A 24,916-nucleotide genomic window follows, 5' to 3' on the forward strand; every position below is an offset into this window, starting at 1 on the left:
CAAAATCAAGGTCCAATCAACAATTTATTGAGCGAAAATGGCATACAAAACAAAGCATTACAATACGTCGGATGCACAGGCTTCAAAGTGGAAATAAACATGCATTTCAATTACAAAGTGTCAAAGCACGGCAACATTAACGCTAAATAGTGTTACAAGTCAACAGAGTAAGAAAACATTTGCAAGCAACTACATGTCAAAACAGAAACACACAGCACGTTACTGTTTCTCCGAGGCAGCGACCGGAATGAAGACTGGAACTTTGTTGCAATTCCTGTAAAACAACAGAAATCAGTATTAACTTTCGGTTACAAACAGGATCTCGAAATGATCCCAGTTAGATCGAGCTTCTGTATCGACTGATACAGTTGAAAAAGATTTCCAGTTGGAACAAAGCGCTCAGCCTGGTGTAACGGAAAACGTTCCTGCTTAACAGGGTATTGAAGCGGTTACAAGTGTGAATACCGAAGACACAATACATCTAGTGTATCGATTAGAGACCAGCACAAACTTATTTAACACACAAATAATCAATCCATAGTTTTATAGGTTCCGTTGTCTTAATTGTTGTGATGCAATTTGGAAGCTAAAACGGCTTCTAATGAATCCGTATTATGCGCATTAAAAAAGCGACATTGGATCGCAGTTTTAGTAGAAAATGATTGCTATACATAACAGCGTTGTCGGGTCAAAACCATTTGTGCCCTGGAGAAATCTAGTATCGCCTAGTTTGAGTCTTCTTCCAAAAACTGTAGTGTACTTCAATACGATACGTGTCAACGAACAAAAAGGTTTATACTTACATAGATAATTTCAGCAGCTGTGCCAAGCCCGTCCTGCCCGAAGACACCAAACTGGAAACACAAGAACACAAGTTTTTAGACGAGTATTTAAAGATAATTGAAACCAAGGTTTCTTAGTAGCAAACGGCGTTTTCACCAGGGCAGGTGGCGCAAAATATCTCTTAATGAGATACTTGCAAAGACATGAATAAAATGTTTGTACTTACGTTTAAACTCCCATTATTTAGTGCGAATCTTGTCCTTTGAAAGCCCATTAAAATGTATTAGTGGCAAGCGAATAGAAGAGCATTATCACACAACAAACTCTGGAAAATAACGAAAAACTTGACAAAGTACTTTCCAAACGTAGGTTTGGATGAATGCACACGCTTAGTTTTGTGAACAAAGACGCATTAAAAGTGCTACTTAGCTCCCAACAAAATTACGTGTTTAACCCTTTTGTCATATAAAGTTCAGACTACATAATTACTTGAGTTAAATTTTATCTATATTCAAATAAAGGAAAAATAGAAAAGAATCGGAAAAGACGCGGAACAAACGCACTCAGCTCCGCTCTCTCCAGCAGAACCTGGCGCACAGGTGCGCGGGGCGTGGCCTGCGAGAGATGTCATTCGAGTGGGCGTGGCCACAGACTGACGGTGCAGGCAGCTTTTTTTCTTGGCTCCACGTGAAAACGTGTTAAAGATATCGAGCATGTTTACAGAAGCCCCCATGAGTTACAAGTTTCAAAATCCCCTTTCCCATGGCCATCTGAGTAATCTCAGTTAGTGCATTTAATCCTTATGAGTGTTTGAGAGCCACAGGAATGTGAATGAAAGGATTTAGAAACATGCAGGCGAGCTGTGGGCACTAAAGTTCTCTGCAGGACACTTACTGTTCTATAACCTGATCCATCTTAACTCTGCACCAAGAAGTCAGATTTTTCATGTGTGAACGTTTATCATGCACTCAATTTACCACCTTTCTACTTCTAATTAGTCATGCAGCTGATGTGTTCATGTAATAAGTTACAAGAACATGAGAAAGGTCAAAAGAGAGGACAGTATTTGATCCATGTAGCCCTTTCAGTTACTGATATCAGTTTGATTGGATAGTCTCATGGAGCCGTTGCTCGAAAGAAAACAGGCTGTTGATTTAGAAAAATGGTTGGATCGCCTGTGCCATTCTCCCACAACTCTTTGTGTAAAGTTCTTTCACATTTCCCTTGGGTCATGTCAAAGTTATAAATACTGCTTTACTTGCACTTTTTTTAACTGGTTAACTGCAGCAACTATTTAACTCATTAGCATATCACTAGTACACTGTACCAAGGTACATGTTATATTCCAATAAACTCAAAATTCTCAGCCTCAGAGTAACCCCACCAGTGCTTTTGAAGAGTCAGAACCTACCTGGCGGGAGATGAACCATTTCTTAAGGAGGTCTAGAGCAGGATCAGCACCAGAGCCAAATGGTGTCCAGTAGAAGACTCCCAAGTACTGGGAGAGCTCAGGTGCAGACTCTGGGAGCTGGTGAAAGCAGCAGGGAGGAAGAACTCAGTCAAGGAAAGCTGGCTGATTGCAAAAAGGTGTATGAGGCCATGGGGGTAGTGGCTGCCACTATGGACACCAACAGGCAGAACTGACTCTCCAGACACCCCTCACAGCCTGCTGGGGAACTTTTCTTCCTCTTTTTCATTCTTTCCACGCACTCTCCTCTGATCCCCCGATCACCAGGACACGGGGAGCACACATGGCTGTGCCAGGCTGTCTGGACCCCCAGCTCCTGGGCTCTCTGATCTCCTCTGAGATCATGCCTTCAGTTCCTCGTGTCGCCAAGCCCTTCACTTGTGGTTTTACTCTCACTCTTACTCACCATGGACTTACTGCACAGCCCTGTTCTCACACTCAACAGGCTGCTCTGTCTTTAAATAATCTCATCTTTCACACCAGACAATTCCCTCCAGGATAGCTGCTCTCACTCCATCCCTTCGATGTTCTTCTCCACAGTCTCCTCTGACACTCTCCCCTGATCAGGGTTTCTTCAACTGCAGCCACTACTCTGTTCTCACATCCGGCAGACCTGTTCTTTCCAGCTCTTATTATTAGACACAGCTCCGACCTGGTGACTCTCACTGCTGTGCCTCAGCCTGCATGTTAACAGGAGACCTGTTCTCCTCTGGACTGCCACTAACTCAGGACTGACATCCTGCTTCAACTCTCCCAGGGACGTTTTCAGCCTGATCTTATAATCACGCCTCCAGCTGAATCTCCTGAGCTTCCAAATGCTCTTCAGCTGTGGTCAGCTCTGCAGTTCTCTGTTGAGAGCTCCGCCTCCCTGGCAAACACACCCCATATGACAACACATGTGCTTCATACCAAAAGAGCAGAACTCAACAAACCACAAGCACTTCAAAAACATTTCACCTCTTCATACAGAAGGTAAAATTTGATTCACTAGGTTAGTTGAACAACAATTCTATTGATAGATCTGTTCAAATGGGTGACGTTTCAGGAGTGTCTGACAGCCTGGAACATGCTAGCATCGTTTATAAAAGCAAGGAAGTGCAAAGCCAAGTCATGGAGACCTTGCATTCCTATGGTTAGATCTGGTCAGTAGTAGAAGAGTTCAAACTATCAACTAGTGATCAGAACTGGTTTCAAGAGTACAGCCAGTGTGTTACTGAAGGAGTTGGAGTATAGGCTGCACCACAGTGATATAGTGGGGTCAGTGGGCCAGGGTAGGCTGGGCCAGCGTGTATAACCCCTGACCCAAAAAATGACAGGTCAGTTAGAGCAGTGAAAATGAAGAAGCAGGGCAACTGGATATGCAGGTAAGATATAAGGAAGCTATCACTGACCAGGCTCGACATCGGGAACATGGAAAAACAATGTTTTTTCTTCAAAGAAGAAATTTGATCAATTAATGAAGTTCTGCCCACAGTAACCAGCCTCCATACATAGGGGCTGGTAGAAAGCCCTAATTTCACACAGTGTGTAGGGCCAGCAAGTCTAGAGAATGAGCTCTCCTTCTGTCAAGCAGGTCTGTCAGATGGGAGATTTAGGTGGCAACATGAACAGATACTGACACAGCCGGGAGCCGAACTAGAGATGGCAAAGAGGAGATCAGATCAGCTTACCCAGGACCCTTATTGTACCCACTGTCAGGTCAGGAGAGGGTGTGGTAAAGGCGGCAAAAGACAAAGGGATTCTCGCAACAACAAGCGACTGGGAAAAGCAAGCAGATCTAAAGAGGCAGCTCAAGTTTCCAGAAGAAATAATCAGCATGCGTCTTAGGCCAGACAACATTTTTTGGGAGCTCTCATTGAATAGACAGTGCCCTGGGGAAGAGGACAGTGGCACATGAGCGAAAGGAAATAACAGTCCCTCATCCTAGAGTGTCATCAAAATGGATGGAGAATAGGGAGCCTCCCAGTTGAAGCTGGCTGTAGGGGTTTTGTGAGACAGTCACTTTGGAAAGGCCTGGGGCTGCGTGGTGTCAAACGAACAGTAAAGAGAAAGTTAGTGGGCAAGGAAAGGCAGTATCTAGATGGACCTGGATCACAAGGAATGAGCTTTGGCAAACTAAAGCAAGCTGTAGGGACATGGAACTGAGCTGATGTGAGCAGATCTGAGTAACAACATGTGTGCCAGAAACAATGAGTCTCAGAGAAAAATAGGGCTATACAGTATGTTTTCACACCCCTGTGCTGTTTAGTGTAAATGCTCCTCTGGCAGGGATTGCAGTAAGATCACGTCTCCTTTTGAAAGGGGATACGCAAACATGGGTTCATTTCCCATCCCTGGATTTTTCAAAGTGGTAGAAGCAGCAAGAGCAGTTCATGCTCTAAGGCTCCAAGGCTGGTTAAACACATGACTTGTGTTTAAGAAGAGAGGGCCAGGAGGAAACAGTGATGACACCGCATTTTAGGAGAAATGATTTACAGAAATCAAGGGATGAAAATGAAAACTCATAGCTGAAGTGTTTGGTTAAGTATTTGAAAAAAACCAAAACCATAAGCAAAAACAAATAAAATGTTATTTTGGACTGTAATGATGATAAACTGTCACCCTGCTAGTTTATTTACATGTCAGTTTACTAAACCACCAGACCAATTATTGGTGAAAACAGTTCAACAGGAAAAATCATCAGCCAATACAGGGCATCAAAATGTTGGAAAGCAAATTCTGTGTCTCAATCTCCTTAGTTAACTAAAATGACAACACTTTTAATCACTATTATTTTTTAAATACAGAGGACTCTATTAGCAAAAAAAAAAAAATTTAATTGGTCTGCAGCACTGACTTTCTCCTTTGAAAAAGTCAACATCATTCCAATCATAGCAGGCATTGACAAATGTACTGGAAGAGAAATAATATCAGGTGCTGAAGCGATTTATGAGTCACAATTACAAATCTGTATTTGTATGATGGAGTATATACTGTATAAAACATAATCAAATCATTATCTTTCTCTCTTAATCTATTTCTGGAATAGATCGCAGTATGCTGAAAAGTTTAGAAAGAACACATGGTAAAAAAACCTCACATTTTGGCTCAAGCCCAGGCTGTGGTGTTTCTCTGAGCCAAGATGGCTTCTGAGCAGGCAGGGATCTGGAAGCAGGTGTGTGTTATTGAGCTGGACACACCTGGGCATTCCACATGAGGATTTTAGAGCTTTGGGATAGGTTCCCATGGAATTAGCCCAGCCCCTGTAATTAATGAAGAGGCTTATAAAAACTTGGGAGGAGAGCAGTTCCATTTCGCTTTGAGTTGGAGAAGAACATGGAACTTTTTCCATTGTGAGCTGTATTTTTTTTTGATGTTCCTGCAGTTCTAGAATAGTGGGATCTGTTTGGAGAGAAGAGCACAATGTTAATGGGTTGTAAAATTCTACTGGAACACTGTTCCTGAAGCCAGTTGATCCTCTGTGGGATTTGACTAGCTGTTCTGTGGCCTGAAAATGCAGTAGGTGATCCTGTCCATGTGCTGAGATGTGTACACCAGCTCATGGGTAAGCCATGATGGTGAGGTGAGTAAATTGCCATTCCAAAGTTCCCAGTCAGTGATGCTGAATGTAGATGTTCAGGGAGCTGCATGCACATTACTAAGTGTCAGTATTTCAAAGAGCCCCTTTAGATGAGGGCTAGTTCTTCTGTATGGCCTCTGGAGGCAGTATGTCCTTAAGCACAGGTCTATGGAACCGTCTGCTAAATAGAGGCTTCATGTGGCTCCACAATACTTTGCATTAAGCCCTCCAGTATGTCTTGGCAGCAATCCATTCAAAGGAACTAGGTTTGTAGGTGTGTGAGGAAAGCCGTTTACTATGAAAAGCCTAGTTTGTCCATGGGATACAGAAACCCAGCTTGACCCTGCTGCACAGCCAGTGAGGAGACATCCCTACACCAAGATCCCAGGTGGGGCACTGCTGTGCTTAGCTGTTGAAATGGGTGGGAATTGAAGATACTATGGATAAAAACATTGGTGTAATACCCCAGTTTTTAAGTGTGCTTCCTTACAGCGGTACTTCCACTGGATAAGTCGGTGGCAAGGTGTGGAAGTCTTTCCAATACGGCTCATGATCTGGGTAAGGTTGAGCAGGTTGTGGTCTCCAAGCTTGGTGAATGTGTGACTGGTCTGGGTAGAGATGTTGAGACATGCTACAATGCTCAGTGTCAAGACTTGTAACCTCTTCTTCCCCTCCTTCGCAGGAAAAAATCCCTATTGATTATTGGGGATGGATGGAGATGGGCAGAAAGCTCTCCAACAGGAATGGGACATCCTCAACATCTGTAATAAGGAACCAAGATGGGGCTTGCATGGTGATCCTCTGACCTGCCATGATCTTGTAACTGTTGTCAATGCAATAAAATGAAAGTGGTGTTGGATGTTTCTGTACAGCCAGTGACTTCTATGAACTTGCTCCAGATGCTGTGGTACCCCTAGATAATCCCTGATGCTGTATTGATCTGAAGATCAGTGGGAGGACGGTAATGATTACATTAGTCCCATCAGGGGTAGGTTTTCTTAAGCAACTTATCTGGAGGAAGAGCACTGTATTATAACATGGATTATGAGCCAAAGGTAGGAATGTGTACTAGTTCAGTCTTTAATGAGACTGAATTAAGAAGTACCTAAGTATTGAGAGGACCAAGGCTTGTTAGAGCTGCACAGCAACCAAGCTGGAAATTAACTGGGTTTCCTGGGTAGAACTGGCCTGTTCCACCTCAGCTGGGGCAGTTTGCTGCAGCTGCTGCAAGCCAGTTTTCTTCAGAGGTGCAGCGTGGCTTAACTGGCACTCTAAACTGGCCCCTTCAATCCTTAGAAGGTGCCCTTTCTCCAAAAGGTCCCACTTGAGTGGGGAATTTCTTCCTCTCATTCTGGAAACTGCCAGTTGAGTTCAGTTATCAGTTTTAAGGGAACTGGTGAATGGTTTTCTGTTACCTAATTTGGTCACTCACTGGTAGGAGCTCCTTACGTTAAGTATCTTCTGAGTTCTGTTACAAATCCTTAGAATTATACATCACCTGGATGGTTAGTCCAGGTCCTTAATGATCATTCGATAGTTTAGTATAGAACCTGCTGCGCTCAGGCTCCACAAAGGCAGGGGGTGAGAGTCTTGGCTTAATCTAGAGTATGCACCTTTTACTACTAAGGTGCAGTAGTAGAGTGCATTTATTTGAGCTATTTAGATTTTTTTAATTGCTGTCTGGGACATGGCAGTTACCATTCTTGTAAATGGTAGGGGCAGGCATGTTACCATATACAGAGTTCTCCAGGAAATGGGCTGTGCGATCCAAGCTGTACCTTAACATTTCAGGACCGAATGGTTTCATCTTCATGGTTGGAGTGGTTTAATGTCCCCTATAATCATCTTCCTACTGCACAAAACTGAGGAACAAGGCTAAGTCCTATTTCTATAGCTGGTGCTCGACATTAGCAGGGTTACACTTTTGAATGGAAATGCACAGGGAAATGGTAAGGATCCCAGGTGTTAGTCTAGATGGAAATTTAGTAAGGACTGTATGGTCAACACTCCTACACTTTTAATCGGTATGGACCATCCATACACTAAATGCAGTCAATCATATGAATGATTGAACACCTTACAGCACTGGTCTATGAAGTAAAATTTATTTGTAGCTCCAGAAACAGAAGAACTGGTAGGATTATAGAGAAATCGTTTAATTTACATAGAATCTAATCTTTTAACAGCTGAATATTTGTTTTTGACAGTCTTGGCATTATGACCCCAAATGACTTTGTGCACTATTTGTAGACACAGTTCCAGTTCTGACCACTAATTTTTCACATGTTTGCGGTGCCACTAAATGCTTTGAAATTCTTTTTTTCAGATCCATATAGGCCAGCTTTGAGTGACTGGGATATAGCTGACTCATGGACTTTCTTTCCCATCTTGGTTATTAAACTCTGTAACCAGTTTCTTCATTTTCGGTTTGGAGGGATAGACAGATCTAGGCAGTGTCTGGATAGATTAATAATTTCTGTCTTTGAATTGAATAACCTTCTTGTGATCTATGCCTTCCTATACCTTCTTACCCGTGAGATTTTCAGAAAGCTGCTTGTAATTGTTTTAAAATCCAAGATTACTGTGCAAACCCATGACATTCAAATATGTACAACTTGGCAAAGTAATTTTGTACACTTAAACAACTTGAGGTTTAATTTGTGCTGATAGCTTATTTCACCCACTAAGGTGTTCAGTTCAAGCATTCAAACATTTTCAATAAAAATACTCGTAATGAACATGAACACTTGTGACATCACTAGAATGGGCAAATATTTTTGAAAGGCACTCAATCTGAAGGACAAAAACATTTGCTTCTATACTTGGGGGGGAACAACCGCTACATCTATTTCCTTTTAAGAAAAGTTGTGAGGTGTATATATATTTTTTTATTTCAGATACCTTTGTTTAGAAAACATTTCTTTCGCCATGTAACTGGGCTTCATGGAGCACTGTCAAAACAAATGAGTCAGAGAATTCCCTCATGAGGTTCTTATTGCTTTGGTTAAACGTTTTGCTTTCTAATTTTTTAATGCATTTTCATGAGCCTTTCCCCAAAAAAATGAAAGCAAAGGAAATGTAAATTCCATCTCTCAGGCTGATAGTTCATAGGAATGATGCATAGTCACTTAGAATAAGAGGTACATATAACTGCACTATAGATCATACATCCTGATTTTCATTATATTCAAGGATCTATTAAGACTTTATTGATATAAAGAAGTACATCAACTATTTTACTTAAGGTTAAATAGGTCAAAAAAAGCTCAGCAAGGAAGATGCAAGCACAGGGAAAAAATGAAACTAGTCAGAGATAAATAAAAATAAGGATGAATAGCAAAAAGTAACTTACTTGAAAACTTATAGATAAAAAGCCTGTATCCTTTGAAAATACAGGTCCCAGAGTGGGTTAAAATTTAAGTATGTATAAAATAGAAATACATCTGTCTGCCCATGTTCAAACCACTTCATACAATCAAGCAATGGGCGCAAGGCAGGGTCGACCCCGGACGGCGCACACAGAAACACACTTACGCACACACATCAGCAATTTTCCCTGAAACCAACAAGCTCGTCAGTATGGCTCTAGACTGTAGGAGGAGGAGTGTGTGGTGGAAACAAACTCCACACAGGTAGCACAGCAGGTACACAGCCCCAGCCCTGCAAATCCTCAGTGCCACCCCATAAAAACATCTGACTACTGTCAATACACACCTAGCCCTATCAGTCAGGCACACAGTCATCTGGTGAACACCCTATTTAAACCCCAAAACATCAAGAACCGGTGCTCTGATATTGAGCCACCAAAGGTAGTGTCGTGACCAGCCCTACTCTAAGAAAGCTGCTTCTCTGAAACACAAAGACCTTGAATCCTGGAGCACGGAGCAAACCAGACGTCCTGGGCGTCCCTCGTTTTTGGCACCGGTCAAGAGGTGCAGTGTTCCTGTCAACCTGTTCCCGGCTGCCGTTCGCCTCCCTGCCCCCTACTTACAGATATCCCAGCCTTTCCCAGTCCACATCTCTCCCAGCAGTCTTCGGCCCTTTCTGGAACCCCACGAGTTCTGCACTCGGGTCTCAGCCCCAGTGTAACACCGGTGTCGTAGATAAATCATTTAAACTGAAATGAAATGTTGTGAGAACATAATAAATGTTGAAAGCACAACCAAACCCATAACCTAAAGATTTTAAACCTCCGTTTGCAGGGTGAATTCACTGGTTCAATTACCTGTGTTTTTCATTTTCCTTGATGGAAAACACATTAAATACAATGTGTTTATTATTTATTAAAACACTGGGTGTATATACAGTATACTCCTCCTAGGTTTAGCGAGCACTGCTGCTCTAAAATGGCTCCAAAAAGGTCAAAAGATGCTATTTTCTTGTACCAGGTAATACTTCTGGTAATGGTACTTATAACTACTCCAAAACACTGCAAACAGCAAATTACCTGCTTATTTAAAACAACAGTCTTTGCAACTTAGTGCAAAGCACGTATAAAAATGTACAGCTTGAGTAACTTTAAGTAGTGACAATACACACCTGCAGCCTGCAGTATGTTGAAATAATGACCTTATTTTGTGCCTGTTCAATGAGATGTCAGCAGACTTGCTACAAAAATACATTGTGGATTCATTTCCAAGAAATAACTTGATATCTTTGTAGTAAGATTAAGATATTAGTTATAAGTGTTTTGTGTTATGCTCTGGATATTAAGCTATTACTCTGTGCATGATCCGCAATCTTTACGAAATATGTTAAAAGAGCAGTGTCTAATCTCTGAATTGTACATTATCCAATAGATAAATTATTATGCCAAGTCAGAAAAAATGAAAAATGTTTTGAAGTAGATAAAGAACATAACTTTAATAAAGTACAGTATTTCTATGTGCTCTCTGAGCATTTAGAGTTTAAGCACATTAGAACCTAGTGTGTCCTAAATTAGGGAGTCTGCTGAGAGTGTACTGTGTGGGATTTTGTTACAAGCACTACTTAACCATCCTGTCTTTATTAAAGAGGTCTGAGTAGGGAGCTCCATCACCTTGATACCTGAAGAAGGCTCAGCAGCAGAAAAAATATTTTTCTTTCCACTTCACAGTACGTAATAAACCTTTACTTCTTCCATGATGCCCTTAAGCTTGGTTAAGGCAATGAGATTTAATCAAATTTAATTGGAGACAAAAATATTAATTTTTAATATTAACATACTACAACTTAATAATTGGAGATTGATAACTAAAATTAGTGAGATTGGAATGCAACACAATATCTAAATACTATACCAAACACCCCGAGAATACAATGGAAAAGAGAGATATCTTGTGTATCTTCATTATTTTCTAATATTTTTTGTAAACCTTTTTACCATTTTTTCTAAAAAACAAAACAAGGTAACAACACAACATTTCACTATAGCAGAAGCCCCATACAGTAAAGAGCTGGCTGCATCAGCAAATGCACTCAAAGTCTTGCCTCACAGCATCGTATATCACAGTTTCATATTAATGATACAACAGGACGCCTGTAGTTAATGAAGCATGGAAATTCTCCCATGTAAAGCCAGCAAGGTTTTAACTGCAGTCGGACCAGTCAACCACATCTGTTTCTGTTGTTGCGAAAGATCCACATTCGTTATCATCCAAGAGAGAACAGGTAATATTACTACGTAGAATAATTACACTCTTTAATTGGAAAAAGAACTGGAACAAGAAGATGACACCCATTTCCAAGCCTAAACAACCACTAGGCACAGTGTGTTAAAGACATTGGGAGCTAATATCATACAGAAATGTGCAGGAGGAGTCTAATACAATCAGGGAATACAACTGAGATAGATAATTTGACAATTTAGATTTTTAGGAGGCCGAATTTAATCAGGAAAATGCTTAATTTGTGATATTTAAGTCCCTGTTCCAAGTGGTAATTAGTCATTTTATATACAATATAAAAGCTACAGTATATGAATATACATGATATACTGTACATATAGATTGTATATATACAGAAACAGAAAGTGTGTAAAGAATAACAAATTCATGTTAATTAAGACTAATGTTAATGAAACCCGAACCCAAACCTATATACCGTTAGCTAACAACAGGTGATCTAAAACTGTCCTGGCATATAATGGAAGAACAACATGAGGCGAGACAAAGTCTGTAGCAAAGTGTACAATGTGGAAGGAACAGTCGACTTTATCATATGCCTGACACCTTTTAATAAAGTCATATAGACCTCTGGCTGGCGTGAAAGCACCTTAGCATGCAGCTCGGAAGCCGAGCAAATCTGTAAAATGGGATGGTATCTTTTTCAAAGTGTGAAATACACTTCCAATACATCTACAGCTGCAGGAGAAGGTTGAATGAGATCCGTAAAACCTCATACACTGATCACAATGAATATTTAGAATAAAATATGTGGAACATTGAATTTCTAGGTTTAATTTATCTGCAAAGTATTCATGACTATGAAGTCTCAAAGACAGTGAAGGTGTTGGTTGACTGCCATTAAAGTAGCAACTTTCTCTCGGTCTGTCATTCCACAGAATGTCTAAGTCTCACAGACAATGTGCAGAAACTGTATGCCAGCTTACAATCTTAAAGGTGCTATGACCTTTCTCCCTGCACAAGCTGTCACAATACAACACCAGACAGATAGATACAATCATTATGGTTCTTATTCTAATATGCTACTTGCAACCACAATAAGGTTATCGCTGTTAAAGAGAAACAAACAAATTCACAACCTAGTTCTAGTCAATCAGCAGAAAAACAACCCCAAGGAATACTCCAGAGGGGAAGTACAGTCCCATCCTCTCTCTCACATTCTGAACAAAAAAAGAAACTTCCAGCAACACCTTTTCTTGAATCAGCTCATCCAAACACCCAGACTCCCTCTGTCACACTGAAAAAGTAAACAAAAATCAACGCAGCACTTCAGTTGTCTCTCTGATATGTTCCTCCATCCTCACTGTCCAAATAATATGTTTTTGTTGCAGACAGCCCGGCAGGGGAGGTATAATGAAACATGTTGGAGAGGGCGCCCCAGGCCTTGACCTCCAGTGGCTGAGGCTCATACATGCTCTAGTTGGCCAATCAATCCCTCTCCAGGTACTCCTGTAACAAGCTGCAACTCCAGAGCTCAGAGGAGGGGCAAGAATGTCTAAGTGGTCACAGGAGGTAGGCAGACATAAACAACTGGGGGCCATTTGTGGAACTGAATGCATGCAGATGGCTAGGTGTCACGGCGTATTTTTCCTCCATCCTCTCCCTCCTGTCCTTCATCTCTGTAGCCCCGGTCCAGCACCTTCACACTTCTGATATGTCGCCTCCAACTGTGTAGTAATTGACAGGTGTCTAGACAAACACTGTGCCACTCAATCTGTGATGATTATCGTCAGCTGTGCAGTTTGTGCGAGGGCTGCAGGAAGACCTTAAAAGGAGGGGAAGGTGACCCAGGAGAGGGAAATAAATGCACCATACCCAGCAAAAAACACCAGCCATTAAACGCAGAACTCCGATAAACACAGCCCCGAAGCCGCTGCCATGCTCTCAGACGTGTCACTCTGTGACACAAGAGTAACTGAAATTATTTTCAAATGGAACTGTTTTCCAATGCAGTAGCCTCCGAAAAGATGGTTTGCTAAAGCATGCTCCAGAAAAAGCAACTTGGTTCACAGAAGTCAGGATGATGATCTGATAGCGATCTAGCCAATGAGACTTGCATAACATGTGAAAATGGATGGAAACTAAAACAAAAGCAATCATTTCACCTGGAAAAATCTTGGAAGATTTGAGAAGGAGACATGCCAGTCTCCCAAGTTCATTAACCCCTAACCCCAACATAGATATTCCAAAACTAATCGAAACCTCCCTTGATCTGATCACTGCAGAAGAGCAGGCTACCACACAGTGACACTAGTAAATGTGTGAACATCTTGTTTCAGATGCAACTCTTTTTACGCTGAAGTTTCATGGTTAGGCACAGAGGAAATGTTTTTTCATTCATCAGACAGGATTATCACAGTTTGCTTCCCCTTACATGAACATTGTTCTGTCTTGAGCAACCTTCCAGTTCAAACTCCTTGCAATCTAGAAATTCCAGCTTTGTTGCATGAGTATTCAGTATCTCTTTTATACCTGCTGCTCAGGGTTAAGGGTAGGTTATTTCCAGTGTAACTGAACCTCTAAATTCTCAGCCATTGCAGCCATTGGATCTGTCTCAGTTCTCAAAAGACAGGCATGCAGTGTGACCATCATAGAAGACTCTGCCAGACAGAAGGCATTTTCATCTCAATTTAGGACAATTGATAGATGAGTCGATATTCTTTCAAGTCCCCAATTCTTAGACACAAAGAGGCTCAAGCCAAACAATCAGAAAAAAAGGGAGATGGTAGCTCCACTTCTTACTTTAGTTACCACCCTGGCAAATTAGTCACATGATCTCTATCAGTAGGAAAATTGTGATGACGAGTGGTTTGGAATCGTTTATACTCACACTTGTTCATTTTCACGTACAAATAGACAAAACTCCTTAAAAATGACCCAACTGTGCAGTTGAATACAGTAGTGTTCTCCCAATATTAAGTCATCTCTAGCTATCCGTTCACTGTCAGAAAGCCTCCGAAAGCCTGTTGTTGAAAGAACCTGCAAAAGACAATCCTCTGCAAGGCAGGACTGAGAGCACATGACTGCTCTTTCCCGGAATGAGAAGCCAGTCCATCACAGGGCCAAGGCAAAGTGAAAAATCAAAAAGAAGGGACCCCCAGCCAGAATCACACTCAGCAACCAAGACATGCGGCAGGAACGCTGACTGCCATGTCTCTATGCTGTTCTGTGTGTTACCTCTAGCAAAAGGTCTCTTTAAATAACCATTTTAAAGATTTTAGCAGACGTGAAAATACTAAACAAGTGACAGACAGGAAACCCCGACTTCTAATTAATTACAGTTAAGAACACTTAGCAATGCCTATGACGCCATTACTGGGGAACAGCCGGCAAAGACGCCAAACGCTTATTTCTCACTAGAACAATTCTGATCTAACGGGATTGTTGAACGACATTCAGATGCTGTTAAATGCAGAAAGTTCCTTTGATAGAGATGAGACCATTGAGATGAAAGCAGAACAGGGCCACTCCACGCTTGGCTGAAGGTTTGTTTTGAACACAGAAACTCTTTAACTCCATAACTGTCTGTAATCATTGAGTGAGGAATCTCTAATTAGGAGTTTGTGTCACCCACATTATTGAAGCAAAACATGAAAGCTTAGTGATTTAGAAAGGACTTGGATTCATCTCCATTCACTGTTGCTGCTTTTGCTTGCGGTGGTCTTTCATCTTTAAGCCCACAAACATCTGGATCAGCTTTGCAGGAAGTTGAAGGTATTTTATCCTTTTCTTCCCCAAGTATGCTTGCTGTGTTCATCTAAAACTTTAGAGGCTATATAGCTTCGATTCCGTCATTTTTGAGTTATCCTACCAACCGAACCAATTGTTTCTTACTCTGTGTATTTTGGGACATTTCTCAGCAACCATTAATGTTCATGAGCACGTAAACTACTACTTCAAATGCCATCCAGATCAAAGACTGGTTTCCCCTTTGTTCCTGGAAATTATTAAAAGGTTAGATTGTGTAAACCGCTTCATCTGTGTGTGCTTTTAAGGAATTCTTTTCAGGGGGAAGAATGTGTTCATTAATTAAGAATTGCCGTCACTTTCACTAGTTTATATTCATTTGCCAAAATTACCGTATAATTGACAATATTTTCAATACAAAGAAACTTTAGGTCGTTATTTTATATACTGTAGCCCCACTCTTTGCTTTCTCAGTAAAATAAACTATCATTGTGAAGCTTAAGCTTTTAAATATCAAATGTTGCTCCAGAGAATGTCACTAGGATGAACAGCGCTTTTGGATCCTTCTCCAAATAGTGTGATCTCGTGATAAAATACTCTTAAGTTTAAAAAGATTAATAAATAACTTAAATTCTTTAAACCAAAGATGCATCGCCTCGTCTTAATAGGAAAGTTCAGAAGAGAGAAATGATGAGCAAAAGCTGTTCAGAAGTTAAATTGCAATTTAACAGTTTTTAAAGAAAATAATTAGATTTTGCTTAAAAGCTGTTACAGGGAACTGAGTTTCATCATCTGCTGTTGTCTCTGAATGCATCACTACTCAGGTAAACAGAAGACTCAATTAAGAAAATAAATTAAGAAACCCTGCAGAAGAAGATTTTACAGAAGTAAACATGGACAAATCACGGCCTAAATATTTGACAAATACACAGACAGACATTCATAGGTTGTCTCAGCACTGAAAAAAGTAATGGCGAAAAAGACAAAAAAACAAGGAGAGGAGACCGTTTTCCATCAATTAAATTCAAGAACCATGTTTATTGCCTTTGTGAAAGGCAAGATGTAACCCATGCTCCACTCTCAAAGTTCAAAGGATTCAATTAAACTGATTTCTATAGAGACAAGTAAATTTTATGCCAAAAGAAATATCCCTGTGAATGTAGTTTTATTTAAATGGCCATGAATTTGGAATACTGCTAACATATACTGGTGCAATTTTAATTAATTGATTATTCATGATTTTTCACAGCACACTGAACTATATGGTACCCAATCATCCTATAAGTGAAAAAGGGAAAGGTCAGAGGAGATGAGGTAATATAACTTCTTGAATGTCAGGCTAGGTGATAATTCAAAAGAAAAAAAACAAACAGAATAACAGCACCAGCTAATGAAGAGAACAATGTTTTGCATCACTTGTATGGTATGGAAATCACACTTTGGGCAAATATGAGCAGTGGAGCCAAGTTCATTTTTCAAAGCTCCATCAAAGCTGTGTGTGGAGCAACCTGATGTACAAAACAATATGTCAATTATTGTGTCAGACAGACAAATCAATGAAGAGGTTCAAGTGTGAATGTCTGGAATGGAGTGTCTATTTGCTGCAGAACTCCACTTGTAGTAAATGATGGCAACCCGATTGCATAGTGCTACCTTAATCAAGTCCTGGGGCTTCATTGGCTGCCCTTAATGTGGACTCATGCTGACACGACAACATTTCAGGAGGACAACATACATCTACTGTAGTAACTATGGCTTTCTTGCAAGATTACAAAAGTTATGCCATTGATGGTGAAGTCCCATTAAATGTAGATTCTAGAGATCAGAGACCAGTGCACCTGTCTGTGTGACAGATTTTCACAAGACAGCACCTACAGTCTAGTGCAAAGCACAGGCACCAATGTACTGTATATTTTAAGGAATTAAGGAATAGCAACTTTTAAAAGTAAGCTGTAATAGGAGAAAAGTTAATCGGAGGTATAGTGGCCGGATTATTTCTAAATGAGTGACAATTAAAGGCACAGTAAAAATATTTTCTGGAATATATAGTCAAACCCATAAAAAGTGTGTCAGGGATAAACTGAAAACCTAGGAAAAATAAAGCAACAATAAACCAAACCATTATTTTTTGTGATCCGGTTTCTGGGATAGGAAATAATTAAAAAAGCGACATAACACAGAAAAGCAATTCAACTTTGGCCCACATCCATGTGCTCAATGGATGCTCAAATGGCAGCTACCTGTACAAAGAAGACGCCAGGAGTCCAGGTCACACATCAGTATTTCGAGTTGCCCTCAAGAAGGCTTAATGTCCGTGACTTCTCCCCAGCCCCTTGAACTGAGTGGAGTAGAGCACCGTATCTATGTAATGGGAGGATGGAACACGAAGTGGTGTTACTCTAAAATGACTAGATACAGTATACCCAGAAATAAAAGGGGGCATATTCCGTGCCTTTTCTTTATATTCATCCTTTCAGCTCAAAACTAAATTGCCCTTTTGACTTCACTGTATTTAAGGGTGTAGATAGGGTTATCCCAGATGACAATTTAACATTCAATAGTGTCACCAAATGGTACCTAAGGGAAGAAGAAAGAAGGCAACACTTCCGTTTCTGGGTATATGGATCAGGCTTCCCATCGAATAGGAATGGGCTCACTTGGACCAGGGCAAAATGCAAATGGCACCAGCGCTAACTGACCATAATCTTCACAGTTACACCAATGAGAAACACTGGAGAACAAGAAATATTCTCTCCCAAAATAGTACAGAAATTGAGGAGACTCTCTCTCAGAACACAGCCACATCCAAACACTTACAAATCTTGTTAAACAAAGGCGCCCTTGGGCCCTGAAGAGCACAGAGCAAACTTGGGCGTGTTAGCGAGGCCCATTAGGAATCAATTTAGAGTCATCAAGTAAGTTCTTTGGATCAAACTGAAGTGATTTGACAGGAGTTGTGAAGTCCTTTCTGAGAGAGAGAAAGACTGTGCCTGTTTCTCAATCATTGTCACATTGATTGGGTCAGCCTTTGCTGTACTGTTCTGTACCCTCCTCCTAGTTATCCTACTGAGCCAGGAGCTGCAAAGACAAAGCAAATTACACAGGACAGCAAGTTTAAAAGTGGAACGGGGTGCAAGCTAGTCAGAAAAAGTGTGTCAAGTCTCTTGACTGACCAACAGTCTTCTTCTAAACATGCTTTTTAAGTAACTTTATTTCTCATGTTTTAGAAAATTCCAGCAAAGAGAAAGACATTCCTGATGTTAGGAGAATCAATGAAACTATTAAAAACAAACATCAATGCAGGAAAACATCACTTTACATACCACTTTAGAAAACTAGTATTCCTGTGTTTCATCTTAACTGCTGAGACATGATGTTCTTCACCAGCGGCCACATTTCTAAAGAAATAAATGATTTAATGGCAAAATCATAAGCAGATTAGAACAAACACATACTCAGTCGTAAAAAAACTTTTTTGCTATACTATACAATCCACCTATAACTTTGAAACAGACTGGCTCGAGGAAAAAAAACTCTATTGTACGGAAGTGCCAAATTATTAAAACACATTTACATCTTTTGCTGAATCAGGTGAATGAAGTCAGGCTACACAAAAAGCATCTTTATCCATGCCAGACCTATGACACATTGTTTTTATTCATTGCATATTTTCCACTAAGCTTTAATTCTTAAGTGTGACAGTTTGAAAAAAGGGATACATACTCTCTGGTACAGACCAAACCGATAAACCAGTTTGCCTGTCAGAAAAGATTTAAGGAAATGCTAAGGAACAGGATAATCCCTTGTTAGCCGACTCAGGGTAGAAATTATTTTGTGGTTTCAGGTATTCAAGGGTATACTAATATACCAATTGCAAGACGAAATTCATCTGCATTCACTTGAACAGCCTGCTGACATCGCACATGGTTAACAAACAGTGATGCCTAGCCCTTCCTGTCGTTGATATCAGTTTATTTAATGACTGTTCAGATTGTATGTCGGAATGTGACCTAGGTAATCTGACTGTGTGGTCCTGCACTTATTCCTGATGGGAACAAGAGACTCCTGCACAGTTATTATCTATCATTATCAACATGCAATGTAGGTTAGACGATGCCTCAGTCTTGTTTTTTCTTTCATGCTTTGGCTCATCTTCTTTTTGAACTCTTCTAAATTCTCAAGGTCAGCCTACTGTTACTTGAAATAGACAAATCGAAATATTTCCAGACGTCAAATTATAATTAGACATTTTTAAATAAACAATGAAGAAAAAAGTCTTGCTTAAACCACATGCAGCTTTGAGAACTATATAAAAGAAAGATGAGCAGTACTAAATCCTTCTCTTTACCGTAGTTAATGAGAGCATGTCTGATTTGCTTTAGAAATATATTTTAACACAAAAATCATTTAACTGAAATGCTTTGCAGCCACAGTGGACATAGTAACATAAAATGTGGGAGCGTGCTATGCACAGATGGTCAACCAGCAGTTACTTTTACAAGTTATTCCCAAACGTGAATTCGGAAGGAAGTGTCGTGTCTGCTGAAAGCTATGCCTTCTGACCGTGGGAAACAGATTTGATGGTTTATGATTCCCTTTTCCGCACAATTGCTGCCACAACATTATGTTTGAATAATTAATTGCATTTAACAAAACTGAAGATGTATTACTTGGAATTTAGAACATGTATATGAAAAAATAAAAGTAACACCCGGGAAGTATCACATATTGCAGCAAAGTGAGAAAAATCACAGCTTTTCTAGAGTTTTTGCAACACAAAAATCCACACAAATTTCAAACTCAAAGCTCTGCTATTAATTTTCTATAAAGTACACACTGTAATTGCCTAACACCAACAGACTACACTCTAATCGGCAAAAGTGAGGTGCAATTCTGATGCAGTTATATGCACACAGATTTCACAGGCTCTCGGATATCACTGTGGAGAAGGCACAGGGGCGAGGTCAGATGATAGTCTGGCGGCTGAAGAGTTCAAGGGTCACAGCACTGAGGAATGCTGGGATGCTCTTTTGATGAAAGAGGTGAAGCTCCACAAGGTCATGGAGAGTGCGGGAGAAATCTGTTTCCAGCAGTTGCATGTTCCCTCCTGTTGGCCCACTTGCCTATGAAAACATGAAAACAGTATTAATATTTTCGCATTTGTCACTATGAAAGCATTCTGCAATTTCCCTGGGTATATCTGAAGGGCACAAAAATGCACAAACAGTGACAAAAGATTTCCATTTTATCTTCCTTGTCCTGGAGGACGTTTCAGCTGAAAGATGTGATGGATTTTTACAAAGTGTGATTGTGCAGTACATATCTCCTGTGGAACTACTAAAGACCATAGGTACACAAAAATAATACTTCTGCCTTTATTATTAATGTATTTTCAACAAGGAAAAAAATAATGGTAGTCTTTTGCATCATCGTCTAAAAATATAAGTATATATTCTTGGTTGGGAGGACAACTACAGAGATGATGTTTTTGCATTCTTGCTAAGGTAAAACTGATGATACATAAGAACCAAAGAAGGTTATATCAGAAAACTACAAGTGAAATCTATTACAGTTTACAGCAGTTGAACACAGCAGGTTTTCAACACAATGTACCTAACTTTGCAACTGAAATTCAACTATATACGAAAAAGGCGAAAGCAGCTTCATGAAAAACAAGACAGCAGAGAACAAAACTTTCACATGGTCTTTTAGCATCGATACATTGATATTGAAGCTGCCAGCCAAGAAAATCAATATTCTCATGAACTATATTACTGCTTCTCAGGTAGAGTGATGACTTAACATCTTCAGCTGTGATACCTGCTCATCCCAGTCATGGGCTGGTTTCTTGCTCTCATTCTAGACTGTGTACCATGTTTCATTGGTTTGGTTTTCGGTGCCTTTAAAATTAGATAATTATAGCAATAGATGGTGGTATTTGAATTTCAGCTGGAATTAGCTTGTCTGCCCTTCCAAGCTCGATTGACTTCTTCTGAACACTCGAAACAACGGGCATTATCTGATTCTGGGTCTTTACAACCTCTTCCTGAGATCTTTGAGCCATGAGGCAAGTAAACAGGGAAGAAAAGAGGGATGACAAGCATGATTGAAGGGCATCCCTAATAAATTCAGGTTGAACTAAGTCACTATCAGATCATTAAATCAGCCACCTTAAAACAAACATAATTAACAGTGATCAGAATGTTCCCTGAGGTGTTTAAGATATCCCCCAAGCTGGAATGAAGCAACGCTGTAAATACAGGTACAAAGAAAGAAAAAAAGGTTAGGAAGCAAAAATGGATCATCACCATCACCTTCACCCGAAGAAGAGCCGTTGAAAGAGATTCATCTCCTTCCCAATCATTTCTGTCTGGGTAATCTTGAACTCTGAAAAAGTGTCAGTCTCTGAGCCCTGTTATATAAGACAGCCTGCAGTCTTATTTATTCATTCAGATTTGCTTTAATGTGGAACCTACAGGCTAAAACCATATCTCCAATGTTTTGTGAAATTGGTTCCCATTCATTTATCAGCATCTATTTAGAGCAGACAATTTCGTTCTGTTAGGGATCCATTTTGTATTTTAGGCTGCAGGTTCTCTTTCTTTGGCTTGCTAAGGAGGTTTGTGTATTGGGATTAAAGGGACAGAATTCTGAGATTTTATATAACTGAAGGGACTGGATCTCACAGACCAAACAGTGTATGTAAAACCAAACAGTAAAGAAACGTCATAACTAATAAATACTGTCCTGTTTAAGTCTGATTACGACTGATTACACATGTAATACTTGGTAATCCCTGACTTTAGAGAGTGGAATAATTCATCTTTATTATTTGCATTATTATATACATGCTGACTTTTATATTGATTTCATAACAACACTAATTTTTGCAATGGAAACAGCCTCCCCCAGGTTTGTTAAATTATATACACATATATACAAATATATTATATATATACTATTAAAAGAAAGCAGAACCACTCATTTCCAAAAGTGTGCATTAAAAGTTCAGTCATCTAAATATCAAGATCTTGTACTGAATTATTGTCAAGGAATTCGAAGGAGTCCGCCTCATGGGACTAATTAATAGGAAACCATGGATTTAGGCTATAGAGAATTTCTGCACCATTATTAAAACATTTCTAAGAGCACATCAAAGCTGTCAGATGCAAACGTGGCTTTTAAGTTTGTGTTGTAGATTTAGACATCAGGGGGTTATGTGGATCCTGACAACTCAGAACTGATGGCAGCTCTGGTGGAGAGCTTGAATGTGACAGTCAGTACCTGGCATCCTGAGTCCACAGCACTGTCATGAAAAGCTGACAGACAGTGTCAGACGGTTACTGTTGCATCATTGACGGGTTGCAATGATTTGTTTTTGTTTTGTTTTGTTTTTTAAATCTGGAAACAAAACCATTCAACACAAGTGGCCACTTCATTTTACACGATTCTGTTTTTGAAGTATATCATTAAAGCACAATCTTGAAATGAGAGAATTCCTTTTTCCTTTGATTGACAACTTTGATAGCTCATGCTGTATCTTATTGATCCAATAAAATTGACGATCTGTTTCTCGGAGGATTCCAGGGAATCTGCTGCAAGAGGATGGATATGTTCCATTCCTTTGCAATTCTGTCAATGAAGAAGTGCCTCCTGAATGAAGTCCTAGATTCACTGCCTCTGGATGACACGAGTCCTTTCAAAAGAAATGTTTTTAAAATAACGCTTTCTGCTCCACGTTTTATGTTGGTGTCTGCCACTAGTCATTTTGTATCTGAGAAAGATAAAGGAGTTGAATCTCTAGTCCTTCAGGTATTAGAATAATATACTGTATGTCAAATTAAAAAAAATGCTGATTAAAAGTATGAACATGCTGCTGTCCTGAGGGCATTCTTTCATGAACATATTTATTCCATCACTGATAATTAAATAAGGCCATTTGGTAAGTGCTCCATCAGTGTGCTTCCTAGAAGGAATCTTAGTTGCTGAAATTAAATTTTCAGGGGTATTATAATAAAGTGTTTTTCAGATAGCATTTTGTTATTTTTTTTAAAAACTATTTAACAAGAAGGAACAAAAACTGTTGTGGGCTTTGTAGGTATTACCAATTATTACAATATTTAAAGGATGAAGGAAACCCAACTTGCATTTTTTAAACGATGACATGAAAATGTGGCGAAGATTAATGGCCTACTAAAGGAAAACAGACATTTGGCATGAGGTAATTGAATTCCTGTTGTTATCAACTATTCAAGCAGGTTCAAAAGAATGTGCTCCAGTCCTGGCCAGCTGTCTATAAAGAAACACTCATATGGAAGTGCTGCCCAAAGAAGACCGATGAATGAAGAATATTCTTTGATGTCACACTCTATCACATCAAGGTGAGAATCTGAAAAGGATGACAGAAAGCACTTAGCCTGAGATCAAATTTAAATAAAACAATATTTTAGACCTTTCAAGTCCCAGTTAAAACTCATTTGTGTCTTACCAATTATAGTGAAGCATAATTCCCCATTATATCTCCTCGTAAACCACTTTGGAATAGTACATTAGATAAAAGTAAAGGTGTACAATTGTGTGTATGTTGGGGAGTGTTAATACTACTTCAAATAATACAGGTAACTGAAAATGTTGAGAGCTGATCAGTCCCACCTATCCCAATAAATTGGAATCTTTCTTCTTTATTAAAATGATTAAGATGAAAGTACTACAGTACTACCCCTGTGCTATGTAAATGTATGAAAAAAAGACTTGCAAGACTGAGACAAACAACACAGGGAAGTTCTCTGTGAACACGTCGACAGAGGAATGGAGAGAAGGTTTGCAGGGTGCAGAAATGGCAGCTCATTGTAAGAAAGTGGGTCGATAAGCGCAGAGTATAGACTAAGAGCATAATTTCAGGTGATGTACAATAAACACAATGTTTCCTTCTTGAACCCAAAACTGTGGTCAACATTTTCTATACCACATTATTTGTAATCTATGTGACATCTTTTTGTCTATGAAGGTATATTTACTTAGAAAGCAAATAAAAAGCAAAACCAAAGATATCACGCTACTGGAGAACTGCGATAAGACTTCAAACTGAGAATGCTGTAGGGCTTAAGGAGAAAGAAGATAAACCAAGCCTCTTTTAAAATAGAGTGTTCAACAGCTACTGTACGTGCTGCCAAAGTCCTAGCTTGCCTTTGGTTTTCTAAAAAAAAAAATTAAAGCTGAATTGACAAAAATCATCCTAGGACCTCAGGGGGCTACTCTGCGTTTTCACTCATCCTTGGATGGTTTCTGCACAAAGATATCGCATAAAAGGAAGAAACACGAGCAGTTTCCGTATACCATAATCCCAAATAAAAAACAAAACAAACCTGAAAGATGTTCATGAAAAAAGTTGTGACGGCGCCTTAGAAGTGCTGTAGCCTGAGCAGCTTGATGTGTGACTCATTTAGAAGAAACATTACTCAAACTTCCTAAACCTGACTCTAGCCACAGGCCAGTCTACAGCTGTGAATGTAATTCAGCAGTCAGGATCCCCTATCAGCCTGGAAGTTATCGGTGGCGCATTGTTAGAACAAAAAAGGCGCTTAACACAAAAATATTTATATTCTGTGATTACTTTAACCCCTTCATTTCTAGCTAGAGAAAGTCTGCTTCTATTTTACTCACTTTGTCTTACCATTTGTGACCAAAGTCCTTGAAGATGGAATTTGGCTTGTGTTATACTGTCAGTTTACAGGGCTCTTAAAGCCATATGGGAGG

The 24,916-nt window shown here is 39.7% G+C and overlaps 1 protein-coding gene and 1 long non-coding RNA gene across 3 annotated transcripts in view; both read right to left on the reverse strand.

Moving 5' to 3' along the window:
• Nucleotides 1-5: 5 nt before the first annotated feature.
• On the reverse strand, nucleotides 6-2,573 carry LOC138224311 (uncharacterized). Its single transcript, XR_011182764.1, has 3 exons — nucleotides 1,010-2,573; nucleotides 804-854; nucleotides 6-274 (listed from the first exon to the last, which is right to left on the reverse strand). It is a non-coding gene; the product is annotated as an uncharacterized lncRNA (long non-coding RNA).
• A 15,780-nt stretch (nucleotides 2,574-18,353) lies between these two features.
• Nucleotides 18,354-24,916, reverse strand: part of mad1l1 (mitotic arrest deficient 1 like 1) — a 279,399-nt gene continuing 272,836 nt past the window's right edge. For both annotated transcript variants that reach the window (XM_006636986.3, XM_015359763.2), the window contains exon 18: nucleotides 18,354-20,283. In XM_006636986.3, coding sequence (XP_006637049.1) covers nucleotides 20,125-20,283 — 159 coding nt within the window. In that variant the 3' untranslated portion in view covers nucleotides 18,354-20,124. The remainder of the gene's footprint in view (nucleotides 20,284-24,916) is intronic.

Source organism: Lepisosteus oculatus, chromosome 19 (genome assembly GCF_040954835.1).
Source record: "Lepisosteus oculatus isolate fLepOcu1 chromosome 19, fLepOcu1.hap2, whole genome shotgun sequence".
In the NCBI taxonomy this organism is placed as follows: Eukaryota; Metazoa; Chordata; class Actinopteri; order Semionotiformes; family Lepisosteidae; genus Lepisosteus; species Lepisosteus oculatus.